Below are 19,758 nucleotides of genomic sequence, written 5' to 3'. Positions count from 1 at the left end.
AGGAGAATAAAATAGAAGAAGAAGAATAAAGTGAATGGAGTAGAATAACACAAGTGTGAAGGCCTTCGCCTTCACACTAACTAGATGTGTACAGCATTGTTTGGACAAAAGTATTTCTGGGTGTTTAAGGTTGATTGCTTATTTAGGGGTGCCTCATGAAGTGATCAAATGTTACTACTGAAAAGTCCAACGTGGCAAAAATGATAAAATGTTGATATGATTTAATGATTGTTTTAAGGCTGTTAGAGATGAAAGGGTATGAACAAAGATTATTACAGTCATCAGTATTATCACATCATTGTATAATGCATTTTAGGTGAATATACTAGTTACATGCATCTATAATGTACAGTATGTTGAAGCTTTATTTAGCATTGCTCTACAATCTTTGCACATTAGTCATGTATAGAGCAGCAATGAAAATAAATGATCATGCGTGATAAACTGAAATGTACTTACACCATGCCTCACTTAATGGCTTTTTTTTGCCCCCCTTCGTCGTCTGCATACAGTCCAATTCTCTTGGATTAATTTTAAATATGCAGTTTTATACGCGTCATATTTGCTGGTGAAAAAAATCTCAGCATTACCTGGTACGGTTAATAACTTCTCCTCCTCCTCCTTTTCCTTCTCCTTGTCCCTCTCTTGCTTCTCCTTATGATGCTTCTACTGCTCCTCCTTCTCCTCTTTTTTTTTTTCTTCTCCTTCCCCGATTTCTGTTCATTTCATTATCATGTAGCTCCCTGCCTGTTGGTAACATCTCAAGTGTATGACTGACACAAATGTATGCTGGCTAATGTGAAACTATTGTCGTCTTTGCTCTATGCGCAGCAACGGTGGTAAAAGCTGAGCCAGGGTCCCTGCAAGAAGGCAAGGTGAAAATCCAACTAGAGCATGATGGGACAATACTTGATGTGGATGAGGATGATATTGAAAAGGTGAGTGAAAGAATCAAGGAGAAAAATAGATGACTGCCTCATCTCTCTCCAGTATTCCCTTGCGAGTTCAAAATTCATCACAGTTCATCATTCACACACCCTCTATATTGCACTTTTTAAGCAATATCATGAGCAAAACGTCTTCCTTGCCACAGGCGCTCACTCCAGCTTACTGACAAACAGGTTACTGTCCTAAAAATCCATAATATTGCGGCGATCCTTTTAATAATTTCAGAGGTTGACAAATACTAAAGTCTCGCACACAAATTTAAACAATATCCGATGTTATTGTGGCACTCACTCGGCGAGTACTTCAGCACAAAATTCAATGCGAGTATAGCGACGTGCTTCGTCCATGAAATGACGAGGAGGACATGTACAAGGTTAAGGTGGTCTTTTCAAACGGCTCTCTGCTTCATGCTTCTGTGTTCCTCATTCTGGGGTAGGCACTTTGGAGAATCACAACAGACCTTTTCCTCGTCTGGGAAAGCCAGTTTAAAAAACAATTGAGTATTCTTGTAATCACACAAATTGGCGACAGTGCAACAAGCTCCCAAGTCATGTAAGACGATCGCTTAAAATGGAAAGGTAGACACTTATGTCATTAAACAGACTTCAGCATGAATGAAGGTGGTGTAACAAAAACATACACACATTTCTCATTTCTGGATGAAATGTAAACTTTTCCAAAATGATTGTTTTTTTGTATAGCTTGTTGCACATATTTTACATGGATCGAAATATTTATTTTTTGACTTAACCTGCTTGTTTCAGGCCAACCCTCCATCATACGATCGGTCCGAGGATCTGGCTTTGCTGCTCTATCTTAATGAATCCAGTGTGATGCATTGTTTGCGGCAACGCTATGGAGGAAACCTCATCCACTCCTATGCTGGACCCAACATGGTGGTTATTAACCCTGTCAGTACAGCCTCCATGTATTCAGAAAAGGTAACTGACAAATATATCTCAAACATAGACTACAGTAATCGCCAAAGAAATTAAAAGATGAATGGGCTGCATTTATGTTGCGTTTTTTTCAAAATGCAGGGCAGGGCTATTAATTAATTAATAAACAAGGCCGCCGTTTAAAAAATGACATGTTATAAATGTTTTTAGTAGGGCTGCCATTGTTAAAAAGCAAAAAGGTCCGAGATTAAATACAACATTTAAAGCCCTGAAAAAATTTAACTCATTTGACATGGATAGAGCTACTTTCTGTGGCAACCTATAACCATTGCTCATGTTTGCAGTCAAACTTAGAGGAGACACTTGCGCAAAGGCCGATACCTGTAGGGGAGCTTGAGGACTGTATAGGGGGTTGGCTCGGATGGTTATGCGCTTTTCGCTCCCGGGTGTCGTTCAGAACACAGGAGGGAACACGTGGTTCAGTTTTGATTGCTTTACTGAATTATTGGCAAAAAAGTAACAGGCACTACAGGGGCATACAGACAAACTGACAAAAGGGTATAGGCACATGTTTGGTCGTAAGGATGTGAGAGCAGGTGTGTGTAGTGTACATGGGTGAGTCTTTTAGTGTGTGAATGTGATTCTTGTGTGTGTGATTATTGTATGAAGCGTGTGAAGGGTGTGTAGGGTGTGTGTGTGTGCGTGTGTGTGTGTGTGTGTGTGTGTGTGTGTGTGGTTCTGCAACAGACAGAAATACAGCACGTACTAAGTCATCGCTCAACTTCTGACGTCACAGAACACTAGTAAACGGCACACATTACAGAACTCACTGCGCGTAACGGTTCCGCTATACTAAATAACCATAAATGAAATACTCTCGACAACAAACCAAACACAAGTCATCGAGACAACATTTGCTGGCGACCGTTAGTCGCCGTGCCGCTGTGTAACGGCTGTAGTCGTGCGTGTACGCTGCTCGTACGATGTGAGGCAAACTTAAAGGAGCGCGCCGGAGCTGTCAATCAAACGGCACGCACACGAAGCAAACCGCGATCGGACAAACGGCACAACAGTGGACAGTAGTAACAATGAAATGTATATACAGTCAAACCTCGGTTTTCGACCACAATCCGTTCCAGAAGGTGGTTTGAGAAGTGAATCGTTCGAATTCTGAATCTATTTTTCCCATTACAAAAAAATGGGAAAAAAATTAATCCATTCCGAGACTAAAAAAAACGCCTTTTTTAAGCATTTTTTCATTTGCGCATTTTTGTCCGATCGCGCAACTGCAGCGCACCGCCGAAGGCGCAACCGTAGTGCGCCGCCGACCGCGCAACTGCACCGCGCTGGTCGCATTATTGTGACAGAGACGTCGCTGAAATTTAGAAAATATTTTTAAAGTCCTGATGTACTTTCCAAAATTTTAGTTGACCTCAGTGCGCAGGGAGCTTAATTTGGTCCGATCGCGCAACTGCAGCGCGCCGGATGCTCACTGTCGCATTGCTTTAAGAGCGTCTTTGTGTTTTAGGATGGCTTTACTGCTCCCACTTGTTTTCTTTGGAGGCATGATTAGGAGTTGATACAATCCTCAAAGTAACGAAAATACAATAACAACGAACGGAGTCAGTTGGCATCCGGGTTGTGCGGTCGGGTTTTCTCGGGTCCTCTCGGCTCATCTCGCGAGGTTCGACCTCCGAATTTTTGTTCGACAACCAAAGCAAAAAAATCTCGACTTTTTCGTTCGAATTCCGATTTGTTCGAGAACCGTGACGTTCGAAAACCGAGGTTTGACTATACTCACTTTGTGTCAAAGACGCACATGATCACAGCAACATACTCAGTCGATACCGGCAACCTTTAACTTACCGCTGCGCACAAGTGAATGGGTATACTGTCCCTTAATGTAAGACGACCCCCACTTTTTCAGTCTTATTTCAAAGCAAAAAACATCGTCTTATATTCTGGCCAACACGGTAGTACTGATACTACGTCCTCCTCCATCAGGTGATGCACATGTTTAAAGGGTGTCGGCGTGAAGAATCGGCTCCTCATATCTACTCTGTGGCCCAGTCGGCCTACCGTAATCTTCTCACCACAAGACAAGACCAGTCGATTGTACTACTTGGAAAGTCTGGCAGTGGCAAAACCACCAACTGCCAGCACCTTGTCCAGTATTTGGTCTCTATTGCTGGCAGCACAGGCAAAATCTTCTCTGGTAAGCATTAATTATACTTTTTAAAGTGGTAGTAAACCCCAATTTGTTTTGTAATAATATTGTCTGTGCAGCCCAATGTTTTATTTCTGGAATATGAATTAAACAGGCAGAATCCACCTGTTTTTACCTATCTCAGAGGGCGGCCATTTTACCACTTGCTGTCATCACAGTTGCCAGGTCTCAGGTCACAGGTTACGGCTCACCAGTTTTGTGAAGCTGAGCCGTGAACTCATATTCTACAAATGTAATATTAATCAGAATGCCAAGTTTAGACGAGTGGGGGCACATACAGCATATTATTGTAAAGAAAATCTGGGGGTTGACTTCCCCTGTAATGAAGACTGAAGTCAAACTGAAGCACAAAGCACAACTCCCTGAATTTCCGGACTACAAAGTGCACCTAATTTAAAGATGCAACAGTTAAATTCAGCTGTATAAATATATGTACGGTAGAACCCCGGAACTCAATGCTAATTCATACCAGGAGGAGCGTCGAGAAGTGAACCAGTCGAGTTCCGAAGCAATTAGTTTAATTTTGTCTAAAACAGTACATAAAACCTCATTAAAACAATGAAAATACAGTATAGCTAAAGCTTAGAGCACAGTCTTACACGATCCATATGCAGTGCTTGACACATTGGACATTTAAAAGACAAATAATACGTATTTTGTTTACAAAAGTCGCGTAAGTCGGGACGGATTCCCAAGCTTTGTTCGAGAGCGGAGGCAAAGATTTTTGGGTCATTTGGACATTATGGGTCAAACTCTGTTCTGGGGTTCTACTGTACATACAATGGCCATTTTGCTTCATTAGCCGCATGTCGCTATGTTATTGCAGCAGTCAGTTGAGCCTTTTCTGTTGCCTGTCATTGCTTATGGAATTACCTCCACTTACCATATTTTCCGCCCTAAAAGGCGCACCTAAAAACCTAAAATTTTCTCAAAAGCCGACAGTGCGCCTTATAGGCCAGTGCGCCTTATATATGGATCAACTGATGAATTTGTTGATCCATACTGGTTGTACACAGTGCTCTGCCAAAATGTTTCAGTACGTTTTAGTACGACTAGTAAATTACAAGGTCGCATCGCTTCCCAGCATTACGGCAACTGTAGTCAGGGGGCGTCACCGAATAGCTGTTGTACCCGCGAGGCTATTTCATGTCAAAATAGGCTGCTCTGTTAATGTTTCGAGTAAATCTACTGATCGATATGGAAGGGAAACATAGGTAAGTAGTACCAATGCGTTAGATCGAACTTTAGTCAGTTCCGATCATTTTATAGGAGATCGTTTGAGAAACGCGATTGTTTACACTTTGCTGAGGCTCATGGGAGATTGCGAGCTGAGGCTCGTGAGACTTTGCGGATGGCTAATGCTATTGCGATAGCTGCTATACGTACCAGGCTATTTCATGTCAAAATAGGCTGCTCTGTTAATGTTTCGAGTAAATCTACGGATCGATATGGAAGGGAAACATAGGTAAGTAGTACCAATGCGTTAGATCGAACTTTAGTCAGTTCCGATCATTTTATAGGAGATCGTTTGAGAAACGCGATTGTTTACACTTTGCTGAGGCTCATGGGAGATTGCGAACTGAGGCTCGTGAGACTTTGCGGATGGCTAATGCTATTGCGATAGCTGCTATACGTACCAGGCTATTTCATGTCAAAATAGGCTGCTCTGTTAATGTTTCGAGTAAATCTACGGATCGATATGGAAGGGAAACATAGGTAAGTAGTACCAATGCGTTAGATCGAACTTTAGTCAGTTCCGATCATTTTATAGGAGATCGTTTGAGAAACGCGATTGTTTACACTTTGCTGAGGCTCATGGGAGATTGCGAGCTGAGGCTCGTGAGACTTTGCGGATGGCTAATGCTATTGCGATAGCTGCTATACGTACCAGGCTATTTCATGTCAAAATAGGCTGCTCTGTTAATGTTTCGAGTAAATCTACGGATCGATATGGAAGGGAAACATAGGTAAGTAGTACCAATGCGTTAGATCGAACTTTAGTCAGTTCCGATCATTTTATAGGAGATCGTTTGAGAAACGCGATTGTTTACACTTTGCTGAGGCTCATGGGAGATTGCGAACTGAGGCTCGCGAGACTTTGCGGATGGGTAATGCTATTGCGATAGCTGCTATACGTACCAGGCTATTTCATGTCAAAATAGGCTGCTCTGTTAATGTTTCGAGTAAATCTACGGATCGATATGGAAGGGAAACATAGGTAAGTAGTACCAATGCGTTAGATCGAACTTTAGTCAGTTCTGATCATTTTATAGGAGATCGTTTGAGAAACGCGATTGTTTACAGAGGGCTCGTTGGTTATTGGCTAGTGGATGCATACCGCAACCCTAGTCAACCTCAGTTTGATGCAGTATAGCTTCTATTTTATGCGCCTTATAATCCGGTGCGCCTTATATATGGACAAAGTTTTAAAATGGGCCGTTCATTGAAGGTGCGCCTTATAACCCGGTGCGCCTTTTAGGGCGGAAAATACGGTACATGACAAGCCCCCTGTCTAGCCATTTTTAACACTCTTTTGAAGAGCCATTTTTATTCTTTGAATCTTTGGATTTCGACTGACTTTCGACTTACTGTTATGCTGCTGTATATTAATTTGTGTTTCAATTTATTGTTTTCACTGTCTTTGTTGTTGTCCCATTGCTGTATGTAAAGCGCTTTGTTCCAGCTGTAGCTGTTGTGCTATATAAATGAAGTTGTATTGTATTGATGTTAAAAAAGTAAATTTCTCTCCATATCACTCAGCGGAGAAGTGGCAAGCAGTCTACACAATCCTTGAGGCTTTCGGGAACACTTACACTTCAATGAACGCCAATGCCAGTCGTTTCTCACATGTAGTGTCGCTTGACTTTGACCAAGCTGGACAGGTGGCATCTGCATCTATTCAGGTAACACAGAATAGACATTACACCCTGATCTACTGTGCTGTTTAATTGCGCAAAATCTGTTAAAGAGCAGTGGCTTTTCCTGTTTTCTAATTCTGCTTAGACAATGTTGCTGGAGAAAATGAGGGTGAGCAGACGACCGGACAATGAGTCAACCTTCAACGTTTTCTATTATATGATGGCTGGGGCTGACAGCACCCTGAGGTGAATGTACTTGTATCTTAGTTGCCACAATATATCCGGTACCATATATTTCCAGTTCTCTTGGCAGGGTTTCTGAATAAAACCTCGATGCTCAACTTGGGCGGTGAGACCCCGAAATGGGTCACAGAGCCATTTTGGGTGGGTTGCAAACAGGCAGGAAAAAAATAATAATTCCATAGCTTCTGATCATTGTATTTGTTTTTAATTTGATGTTCTGTATGGCCTGGGAGTGTAATATTAATTAATACATATAATTTACAGTCAAAACTCGGCTTTCGATCACAATCCGTTCCAGAAGGCGGTTCGAGAAGTGAATCGTTCAAATTCCGAATCTATTTTTCCCATTACAAATAATTTTTAAATTTTAATTTTTTTCATTTGCGCATTTTTGTCCGATCGTGCAACTGCAGCGTGCAACTGCAGCGTGCAACTGCAGCGTGCAACTGCAGCGTGCAACTGCAGCGTGCAACTGCAGCGCGCAACTGCAGCGCGCAACTGCAGCGCGCAACTGCAGCGCGCAACTGCAGCGCGCAACTGCAGCGCACCGACGAACGCGCAACCATAGTGCGCCGCCGACCGCGCAACTGCACCGCTCTGAAATTTAGAAAATATTTTTAAAGTCCTGATGTACTTTCCAAAATTTTAGTGGACCTCAGTGCGCAGGGAGCTTAATTTGGTCCGATCGCGCAACTGAAGCGCGCTGGGCGCTCACTGTCGCATTGCTTTAAGAGCGTCTTTGTGTTTTAGGATGGCTTTACTGCTCCCACTTGCTTTCTTTGGAGGCATGATTAGGGGTTAATACAATCCTCAAAGTAACAAAAATACAATAACAATGAATGGAGTCAGTCGGCATCCGGGTCGTGCGGTCGGGTTTTCTCGGGTCCTCTCGGCTCATCTCACGAGATTCGACCTCCGAATTTTGTTCGACAACCGAAGCAAAAAAATCTCAAATTTTTCATTCGAATTCCGATTTGTTTGAGAACCGGGACGTTCGAAAACCGAGGTTTGACTGTATTTAAAGCTTACTTTACAGTAAGTACTGTAGGTTAGTAATATATTATGGCTCATTCCGACGTGCGTACAAACGAGGGAAACGGGGGAAATTTATTTGACAAAGTCCAACACCAAGTACAGACATGAACCAGCAAAAACAGGTGAAACGATACGGTATGCTAACGTGACATAAACACAAACAAGGAGCTGAGAATGGGCCTGATGTAACATTAACAGTTATTCAAATAACTATAACTTAAATAATACGTTTATCAAACCATCTGTGTCACTCCAAATCATTGACTCCATCGATCGAATTATTCGTCCTTTCTGTAAACAACGCCGCGTGTGCGGCGCGCCGCTGACCTCGGACTCGTCATCAGTTGCAGTTCAAATTATTCCACAGGCCCGTACAACAATGTATAAACTATATATCTAATAACAGTTGCGGCTCCAATTATTCCACAGATCTACCTATTTAACTATTTTGTAGCGTTACCAAAGTACCAGGCAAGACGTGGGTTTGGTAACCAGCTCTTTATTTCACAAAACAATAGCTCAACATATGAGCCAACACAGTGCTATAAGCAAGCGGCCTGGATCGCCCCCCCCACCGCTGCCTTCGCGCCCTTGCTAGACAATCGGAAACTATTGAAGTCTAACAACATAGACGTTGCTACTCTAAATAAGCTATATATCAAATAACTATAACATAAAAAACAAGTTTATCGAACCATCTGTGTCACTCCAAATCAGAAAATCTCCTGACTGCGGACGTCAGTGAATGGAACTCATTGTCAGTGAAGCTCCAATTATTCCACAGCCATAGTGCGCCCTCATGCGGTTTAAAGTGAAAATAACATGTGAAGTGATCAACTATACTAGTAAGTCAGTAATGTGTTAATGATCAAGTAGAAATTTGTAAATAATTACACATACTATAAATCGCTCCTGAGTATAAGTCGCTTCCCCACCCAAACTATGAAAAAAATGCGACTTATAGTCCGAAAAATACGGTAATTCATTCGTCTACATCAGGGGTGCCCAATACGTCGATCGCGATTGACCGGTCGATCGCCAAGCCACTATTGGTCGATCGCGTGATATTAAAATGTTTTTATTTTTTTTCGCACTTGACGCGTGTACAAACAACAGCGCAAACAACACAACACAAACACGCTAGCTCGCGAGTTCCCTCCAATTGTCAGAACCCTGTTTTTTTCTCTTAAACTTAAGAAAGGGTATAAAAATGAGTGGGGCAGCTGCCCATAGTAAGAAGTATCACTTTCATAGGGAATCGGAGTAGGACTTTTTTTTCACGATGACATATATATATATATATATATATATATATATATATATATATATACATATATAAAAAAAAATATTTTTTTAGTGGGTAGATCTTTGTGACTTGGTCATTTCAAAAGTAGCTCGCGAGCTGAAAAAGTTTGGGCACCCCTGGTCTACATGCACTTGTCACGTTCAGTCTCAGTTTTTTCATTAGGTACTCTGATAGGCACTGATAGAAATGTGTTATGTTTCAAACTTTGATATCATGAACGTACAGCACCTTGAAAAAGTATTCATACTCTTTGAACATTTTGACATCATTTCACATTTTGCCACCTCACATCCACAAACCTCGCTGTTCTGAATGAGATTTTATATGATTGACCCACACAACATAGTTGTCAAGTAGAACAGTTGAAAATGTTAAATTTTCAAAATTTTAGGTAAACAAAAATCAAAAAATGTGGTATGCAATTGTAATTATAATAATAATTAATTTTACTTATATGGACCTAGTTTTCCCTCGCCCGGATGCGGGTCACCGGGGCCCCCCTCTGGAGCCTGGCCTGGAGGTGGGGCTCAAAGGCGAGTGTCTGGTGGCCGGGCACAGCCCGAAAACAAAACCTGGGTCCCCCTTCCCATGGGCTCACCACCTGTAGGAGGGGCCAAAAGGGTCGGGTGCAAAGCGAGCTGGGCGGCGGCCAAAGACGGCGGCCAAAGGATCCTGCACCAAGTGGAGGAGTTCAAGTATCTTGGGGTCTTGTTCACGAGTGAGGGCAGGATGGCGCGTAAGATCGACAGGCGGATCGGTGCAGCGTCGGCAGTATTGCGGACTCTGTACCGGTCTGTCGTGGTGAAGAGAGAGCTGAGCCAAAAGGAAAAGCTCTCAATTTACCGGTCGATCTATGCTCCTACCCTCACCTATGGTCACGAGCAATGGGTCGTGACCGAAAGAACGAGATCCCGGATACAAGCGGCCGCAATGAGTTTCCTCCGCAGGGTGTCTGGGCTCTCCCTTAGAGATAGGGTGAGAAGCTCGGTCATCCGAGAGAGACTCGGAGTAGAGCCGCTGCTCCTCCACGTTGAGAGGAGCCAGATGAGGTGGCTCGGGCATCTCATCAGGATGCCTCCTGGACTCCTCCCTGGAGAGGTGTCCCGGGCATGTCCCACCGGTAGGAGACCCCTTGGACGACCCAGGACGCGCTGGAGAGACTGTCTCTCAGCTGGCTTGGGAACGCCTTGGGATCCCCCGGGATGAGCTGGATGAAGTGGCTGGGGGGAGGGAAGTCTGGGAGTCCCTCCTAAAGCTGCTGCCCCCGCGACCCGACCCCGGATAAGCGGAAGAAGATGGATGGATGGATGGATGGATGGATGGATGGATGGATGGATGGATGGATGGATGGAATTTTACTTATAATCATCATCATCATCATCATCATCGGTTTAAAGTCCACTTTCCAGGCGCCGCTGGGTTGGACTGGATTATCAATATGGCTTTCTTGCCCCGGGGACGGTCCATGGCCTTCTCGTGGTTGAGAGTGCCTATACTGAGAACATTTTTGGAGCAAAACGTTTTACAGCCGGATGCCCTTCCTGACACCAACCCAAGGGGAAATTGATTTTCTGTAGGGGTTGACTCCCTTAGCCCATTGCTCTCCCGAGGAGCCCACTGGGCAGTGGTACTATTTAACCCATAGTTGGGGGCTGGTTCGTGGGCACCAGGGCGTGTCCACACACCTGCGTGCCGCACGTCTAGGGGCCAAACCTCCTCCGAGTCCCTTGTAGTTTAGCCTGGGTCCGTGTTGTACCCAGTTACCATGTGTCGCCGCGATGAGTGACATAAGGCTTGCTGTTAGAGAGGCTATGTACTGGCAGGGAGAGACTTACGCACTCGGCTCTCCCGTTCGCATACTGCTAGCCAGCGGTGAGGGTTGACAGTGAGAAGTGACATGCACTGGGCACTCCACCAACACTCCACCAACACACTAGACCAGCGGTGGCCAACCCGCGGCTCGCGAGCCGCATGCGGCTCTTTGGCTAGTTTCATGCGGCTCTTTTACGTTCATATCAATATTTGTGTTTATTTTTCGTGCGTATTTGCTTCGCTTGAGTTAAATATGGTATTTTGGTCAAACGCGCATGCGCGTGAGGTGAAATCCCGCAAAGGAGGAGGGACAAACAGAGCGATTGGTTTTGCTGGCTTTTTAATGGATGGTGACTGTGACTACGGGGGCCCATTAGGTCCAGAAAAGCTGACAAGACGCTTGCCAAAATTGCAAGGAAAAAATGCACAGCTAAACGAATATATGACGATGAACGCTATGGCAAGCCATTCTGCCTCATATGTCGGACGTCATTGGCGCATTTAAAAGCTTCAAATGGTCAGCGCCACTTCAGCTCACTTCATGCCAATATCGATAAGGACTTTGCAAAAGGGACTGAATTTCGCAAGCACAAGTTTGGAGACTTTGAAAAGTCAGGCAGAAAAATAGGTACAGTTTTTCAAAAAAATTACGAAGCACTCAGAGACTGTCACACTTGCATTGTTTCAACTGGCTTGGAACATTGCACGGGCTAAAAAGCCATACAATGAAGTGGAGTTCATTAAAATATGCCTCAGTGACGTTATTGAAATCTTGTCTCCTGAAAACGACGAACTCAAACGAATGGTCTGTCCCGCCACACATACTAAGTGAAAAAACTTATTATGTTTTTGTTTGTGGAATTTGTTGAACTGAGAGTTTGTCTGTGTGAGACAATGCACACAATGTTCATTGTTGAAAATGTGGTCTTTGGTTTGTGGTTTTAGTACTGTAGGAGTCAATTTGTCATCATGTTGGTGCGTGACATAATAATGTCACACAATAAATTTGGCTGAGCAGAGGGGTGTGTGTGTGTGTGTGTGTGCGTGTGCGCGTGCGTGCGCGTGCGTGTTTGTGTGTGTGTGGGGGGGGGGGGTGTTCATCTGTGCTCATGTGTATGATGTGGCTCTTTGCGATGACACAGTAAAAAATGTGGCTCCTAGTCTCTGACTGGTTGGCCACCCCTGCACTAGACGCATCATAACAACCCGACTTGGTCTTATGAAGTCAGACATACGGAATTTTACTTATAATGCACTTTATATTTGCAGGCAAATCTCAAAGTGCTACAGAAAACAGGAAAGGTAAAATTTCAGCAGTAAAATAACAGTAATAAAACAGATAGAATACCTTTAAAAACAAGCAAGAGTATGCTTTCCCAGTAAGATGGTCTAGGAGGGCGTTCCACAGACCGGGAGCAGTGGCCTCGAAGGCCCCGTCCCCCATGGTCTTGAGTCGCGTCCTGGGCAGGAGCAGACGGCGCTGTTGGCCTGACCGGGTTTGGCCTGAGGTGTGTGGTGTGAGGAGGTCAGTGAGGTAGGTGGGGACATCACCGTGGAGACAGTGATGGGTGTGCAAGAGAATCTCGTATATTATACGGAGGTGAACGGGGAGGCAGTGGAGGGTGTGAAGGATGGGGGTGATGTGCTTGTGGTTCCGCATCCTCATCAAGACCCTGGCAGCGCTGTTTTAGACATACTGGCGCTTTTAAATGCTCCTGCCAGGGATTCCGATGAGGAGTGCGTTACAGTAGTCCAAATTTTATTTATATATATATATATATGTATATATATATACAATATATAATATATATGAAGATGAACACAGGACATTTTTAACAGAGTGGGAAATTTTATATTTTTTTGCTGAACGAATTGGCAAGCCATTCTGCCTGATATGTCGGACGTCATTAGCGCATTTAAAAGCTTCAAATGTTCAGCGCCACTTCAGCTCACTTCATGCCAATATCGATAAGGACTTTGCAAAAGGGACTGAGTTTCGCAAGCACAAATTTGGACACTTTGAAAAGTCAGGCAGAAAAATAGGTACAGTTTTTCAAAAAAATTACGAAGCACTCAGAGACTGTCACACTTGCATTGTTTCAACTGGCTTGGAACATTGCACGGGCTAAAAAGCCATACAATGAAGTGGAGTTCGTTAAAATATGCCTCAGTGACGTTATTGAAATCTTGTCTCCTGAAAACGACAAACTAAAACGAATGGTCTGTCCCGCCACACATAGTAAGTGAAAAAACTTGTGTTTTTGTTTGTGGAATTTGTTGAACTGAGAGTTTGTCTGTGTGAGACAATGCACACAATGTTCATTGTTGAAAATGTGGTCTTTGGTCTGTGGTTTTAGTACTGTAGGAGTCAATTTGTCATTATCATGTTGGTGCGTGACATAATAATGTCACACAATAAATTTGGCTGAGCAGAGGGGTGTGTGTGTGTGTGTGTGTGTGTGTGTGTGTGTGTGTGTGTGTGTGTGTGTGTGTGTGTGTGTGTGTGTGTGTGTGTGTGTGTGTGTGTGTGTGTGTGTGTGTGTGTGTGTGTGTGTGTGTGTGTGTGTGTGTGTGTGTGTGTGTGTGTGTGTGTGTGTGTGTGTGTGTGTGTGTTGTGTGTGTGTGTGTGTGTGCGTGTGTGTGGGGGGGGGAGTGTTCATGTGTGCTCATGTGTATAATGTGGCTCTTTGCGGTAACACAGTAAAAAATGTGGCTCTTAGTCTCTGACTGGTTGGCCACCCCTGCTCTAGGAGATTTTTGTCTGGACTTTGACAGGGCCATTCTAACACATGAATTCTGTATTTTTTTATGTAAACTATTCAATTGTAGCGCTGGTTTATGTTAAGGGTCATTGTCTTGCTGCAAGATAAATATCCTTGCCAATCTCAAGTCAGCTTTTCTTACAGCATTGCCTACTCTTGAGCTCCATCCATCTTTCCATGAACTCTGACCAGCTTCCCTATCCTCGCTGAAGTAAAAACGAACCCACTGCATGTTGCCACCGCCATGTTTCACAGTGCAGTGCTGTGTTTGGGAAGATGAGCAGTGTTTGTTATCCACCACATTAGTGGACAGTAGGTGAAATCTGAGTACAGTTGCTTGCATTGAATTGCATTGAGGGGTAAGTAGTGGGGAATGAATGTATACCACACTTTTCAGATTCTGTTTTATTTAGAATTTTGAAAACCGTGTATTATTTTCATTCCAGTTCACAATTATGTGTCAGATGTTGTGCTCGAAGGGCCGCCAGTGTGTACGGTTTCTTGCAGTCCACATTCTTTCGGGAACCTATGTGAAAATTTAACATATATGGCATATTTTCACCTCTACAAGTACCTTTGCTTTCTTTTACAGAACTGAGCTACACTTCAACCATTTGGCCGAGAACAGTACTTTTGGCATCATTCCACAGTCAAAGGTAATTATATCAAACTTCTCCTTGAAAGAATCAGATTTTAAAGACCATACATGAATATATGCATGAATATATGCATATATATGTGTATATATATACATACATATACATATATGTATGTATATATATATATATATATACTATGAATTATGATGGATGTATCTGAAGCATTTTAGCTTCTAGATATGGGTGACCAAGGTTTGATCTGACCTTACCTTCTGCAGCCCGAGGATAAACAACGAGCATCCCAGCAGTTTACTAAGCTGCAGGCAGCTATGAAGGTGCTGGCCATTTCGAGTGAAGAGCAGAAAGCTCTCTGGCTTGTCTTGGGAGCCATATACCACTTGGGGGCTGCGGGAGCAACAAAAGGTAAATAATGTCTTATTTTTTTAATTGTTTGTCATGTTGTTACATGATGCTTGGCACTAAGCTCAAAGCTTTTGGCTGGGTGTAAAGGTATTCATACTCAAGGAAGACACTGTTGATGTGTTATTATTAACCTGCTGTTGGTTGGATTCTATAGTAAACCAACAAGACCATACAATTTATACTTTTATCTGCTCAATCATTTTTTACTTTAATATAACAAAAAAGCAGGACTGTCAGGTAGTGTTTTTCTAAAAGCTATGGAAAAGCGTGGTGGTGGGTTATTGAGAGTCTTGACTACTAATACATGTTTTTTTGTGACTGAATTGATGAATCCATCAATTATGTTGTCTCTCTAACCAAGTCTCTTTACTTGCATGTTGCATGCTGCACCATATCAAATGCAGATGGAGATGAAGGTAATGGGGGAAAACAACACACACACTTTTGACTGTTTTACTTCTAACCCTTTCGCATTTGCGTTCCTATTCTTATTTCCTTTGTCATGCCTTCCAGGCCTTGAGTCATTATTGCTTCTGCTCGCCCCTTTTTTTGTCTTCATCTTGTGGCTCTTCCCCTCACCCCCACCTTGTTTGCCTTTTGATGCACCCCCCTTCCTTTAATTTATTTATTTTTTTCTCTTCTGTGAGACAAAAGCTCTGACCCGTTCCATGGCCATTTTTCCCCTACCCTTTGTTCAACTCATTGCTGTTGATATAACTTTCCATTGTTTGAAAGTTACCGTAATTTTCGGACTATAAGTCGCACCGGAGTATAAGTCGCACCAGCCATAAAATGCCCAAAAAAGTGAAAAAAAACATATATAAGTCGCTCCGGAGTATAAGTCGCATTTTGGGGGGCAATTTATTCGACAAAATCCAACACCAAGAACAGTCATGAACGAGCAACAACAGGCTAAACGATAGCTATGCTAACGTGACATAAACACAAACTAAGAGCTGAGAACGGCCCTGACGTAAAATTCAGAGTTATTCAATAAACTATTACATAAATAACACGTTAATAAAACCATCTGCGTCACTCCAATTCATTAAATCCATCAATCGTCCTTTGTCAACAATGCGTGCGCGCCGCTGACGGCTCTTGCACTTAAAAATATTCCACAGGCCCATATAACGATATATAAATTATATATCAAATAACTATTATATAAGCAATAATGTTATCAAACCATCTGTGCACTCTAAATCATTAAATCCATCGATCAAATTCCTCGTCCTTTGTCAACATCGCCGCGCGTGCGCCCTGACGTCAGCCTCGTCGTTATTCCACAGATCTACTATATAACTATATTGTAGCGTTAACAAAGTTCAAGGAAAGACGTGGGTTTGGTAAACGGCTCTTTATTTAACAAAACAAACTTACAGGCGTGTGGCGGCGTGGACGTCCAGCCACGAAAGGGGACGAGAGCTCCATACGATAGGACCGGGCGTGCGTAGAAGCCATGACCGAGCCCTATGCACCGTCCTCGGACAGCCAGCCGGCTGAGCGCCGGCCCTCGACTTCCATCCACGGAGCTGAAAGGCAGCTCGGTAGAGTAGGACCGGGCGTGCGTAAAAGCATTGTCCGAGCACCATCCACCGTCCCTGGACAGCCACCCGGCCGAGCGCCGGCGCCCGACTTCAATCCACGAAAGTGAAAGAAAGCTGGACGAGTCGATCTTTGTCCTTTATGTAAACAACCGTCGCGCTGCTGACGCGCGACGTCGCGTCGCGCTGCTGTCACGCTGCTGTCGCGCGTCACTCGTCCAGCTTACTTTCACTTTCGTGGATTGAAGTCGGGCGCCGGCGCTCGGCCGGGTGGCTGTCCAGGGACGGTGGATGGTGCTCGGACAATGCTTTTACGCACGCCCGGTCCTACTCTACCGAGCTGCCTTTCAGCTCCGTGGATGGAAGTCGAGGCCCGGCGCTCAGCCGGGTGGCTGTCCGAGGACGGTGCATGGGGCTCGGTCATGGCTTCTACGCACGCCCGGTCCTATTGTATGGAGCTCTCGTCCCCTTCCGTGGCTGGACGTCCACGCCGCCACACGCCTGTAAGTTTGTTTTGTTAAATAAAGAGCCGTTTACCAAACCCACGTCTTTCCTTGAACTTTGTTAACGCTACAATATAGTTATATAGTAGATCTGTGGAATAACGACGAGGCTGACGTCAGGGCGCACGCGCGGCGATGTTGACAAAGGACGAGGAATTTGATCGATGGATTTAATGATTTAGAGTGCACAGATGGTTTGATAACATTATTGCTTATATAATAGTTATTTGATATATAATTTATATATCGTTATATGGGCCTGTGGAATATTTTTAAGTGCAAAAGCCGTCAGCGGCGCGCACGCATTGTTGACAAAGGACGATTGATGGATTTAATGAATTGGAGTGACGCAGATGGTTTCGCGCTGCTGTCGTCACTTGAAATTCAAATTACAGTAATCCCTTGCTACATTGCGGTTCGTTTATCGCGGTTTCATTTTTTTTTTTTTTTTTTTTTTTGAAATTTTTTGAAAAAAAAAAACACATATAAGTCGCTCCTGAGTATAAGTCGCCCCCCCACCCAAACTATGAAAAAAACCGCGACTTATAGTCCGAAAATTACGGTAAGTATTTCACAGTTCAACAGCTTGGACTGAAATATTGTGTCACAGTTATTAATTTGTAAAACTTTCTCATTTTCTGTGGAGGACTGTTTCTGCCACAGCTATATTAAAATGTAAAAGGGAACGCAACAGCAAGTACTCGCCATGGAATTAAAACAAATAAGATATATACACAACGCAGTACTCGTATGCTCACAGTCCTAAGCAGTACACATTACACCTGTGAGTCTCAATCTGTGGCACGAGTACGATTCGTGATATACAAGAATCACTTCATTAAGTGTTGAAATTTTACATAGTTATGCAATATTTTTAGGGCTGGACAAGTTAACGCTGTGCTACTTTATTGTAATGTTGGTCATGATGGAGATTCTTGGAAAGGCAAGATTTTTTGAGTCGGCACTAGGTGTAAAACGTTTGAGAAACTCTGCATTACACTTGTACTGCTCCATATTTAAATCCCCTTTTGCTTTTCTTATCCTATTTACTTTATAACAAGGAATCAGACCAATTGATTGCGATACTGTATGTCTATGTCCATCATATGCAGACTGAATATTGTATCGCTGTGACAGGTAATCCAAGATAGTGTACTGAAAAATAGGAACGAATATAATATTTTGGAACCCTTAAAACACTCAACTGATCAGTGCTACTTGGCACAAAAAGATTATTTAAAGAAAAGTATTCTGTGGGATAGAAAATAATTATGCTGTTAGTTCAATAAATGTAATCTGATTTTCTCATCCTTTTTCATTGTTTGATCAGTGTGGTTTTTAATTTTTTCTCTGTTCCTTTTTCATATTTGTTTTTATGTTCATTTACAAATACTGTTCTTTTCTCCCTTGATTATAGCGGGACGCAAACAGTTTGCTCGTCATGAATGGGCCCAGAAAGCAGCTTACCTTCTAGGATGCACCTTAGAGGAGCTGTCTTCTTCTATCTTTAAGAATCAGGCCAAAGGCATGAAGCACTCCACCTCATTCAGAGGAGGACCAGATGAAATGAGCCAAGTTGACTCAGGTATAAACTCAAAATGCCATCAGTTACCGTATTTATTCTAATTATCGCCCAGGGCAATAATTAGAGAAGGTTTATGTCCAACAGGGGGGTGGTCGATTACCGTAATTTTCGGACTATAAGTCGCACCGGAGTATAAGTCGCACCAGCCATAAAATGCCCAAAAATGTGAAAAAAAACATATATAAGTCGCTCCGGAGTATAAGTCGCATTTTGGGGGGCAATTTATTCGACAAAATCCAACACCAAGAACAGACATGAACGAGCAACAACAGGCTAAACGATACGGTATGCTAACGTGACAAACACAAACGAGGAGCTGAGAACGGGCCTGACGTAACATTCAGTTATTTAAAAAAAACTATTACATAAATAACACGTTTATAAAACCATCTGTGTCACTCCAATTCATTAAATCCATCGATCGTCCTTTGTCAACAATGCCGTGTGCCGCGCCGCAGTTCAAATTATTCCACAGGCCCATACAACGATATATGAACTATATTTTAAATAACTATCACATAAACAACAATATTATCAAACCATTTGTGTCACTCCAAATCATTAAATCCATCGATCAAATTTCTCGTCCTTTATGTCATCCTGGTGACAGAGGACATGTCCAGAGGATATGGCGCTTTAAAGTGTTAATTACTTTATTTGATTTTTTCTCTCTATTTTTCATGTTTTGAATATGTTCAAGATAAAGATATCAAAGCATGTGAAGTGATCAACTATACTAAAAATAACATGTGAAGTGGTCAACTATACTTGTAAGTAAGTGATGTGTTAATGATCAAGTAAGAATTTGTGAAAAAAAACATATATAAGTCGCTCCTGAGTATAAGTCGCCCCCCCACCCAAACTACGAAAAAAAACGCGACTTATAGTCCGAAAATTACGGTAATAGAGAACACTTTTTGTCCAATCCCCAAGGGGCGCTGAAATGGGCGATAATATGTATATTTTCCTTATGTAGTATGCAATACCTGCATCTCACTGGTGTTCTTAAGG

General features: G+C 43.0%; 1 protein-coding gene across 7 annotated transcripts in view; it reads left to right on the top strand.

Annotated features, from left to right (window-relative positions):
• The window catches only part of myo18ab (myosin XVIIIAb), a 183,696-nt gene that overhangs the window by 41,839 nt on the left and 122,099 nt on the right, over positions 1-19,758 (top strand). For 6 of the 7 annotated variants that reach the window (XM_037268375.1, XM_037268374.1, XM_037268373.1 and 3 more), the window contains exons 7-15: positions 832-938; positions 1,713-1,889; positions 3,852-4,062; positions 6,835-6,977; positions 7,078-7,178; positions 14,683-14,746; positions 14,968-15,112; positions 15,517-15,528; positions 18,580-18,747. In XM_037268375.1, coding sequence (XP_037124270.1) covers positions 832-938; positions 1,713-1,889; positions 3,852-4,062; positions 6,835-6,977; positions 7,078-7,178; positions 14,683-14,746; positions 14,968-15,112; positions 15,517-15,528; positions 18,580-18,747 — 1,128 coding nt within the window. The remainder of the gene's footprint in view (positions 1-831; positions 939-1,712; positions 1,890-3,851; positions 4,063-6,834; positions 6,978-7,077; positions 7,179-14,682; positions 14,747-14,967; positions 15,113-15,516; positions 15,529-18,579; positions 18,748-19,758) is intronic. The other variant, XM_037268371.1, reaches the window with a different exon arrangement.

This window comes from Syngnathus acus, chromosome 13 (assembly GCF_901709675.1).
Source record: "Syngnathus acus chromosome 13, fSynAcu1.2, whole genome shotgun sequence".
NCBI lineage: Eukaryota > Metazoa > Chordata > Actinopteri > Syngnathiformes > Syngnathidae > Syngnathus > Syngnathus acus.
Note: the sequence above shows the minus strand (reverse complement) of the source record. Positions and strands in the feature narration are given on the sequence as shown.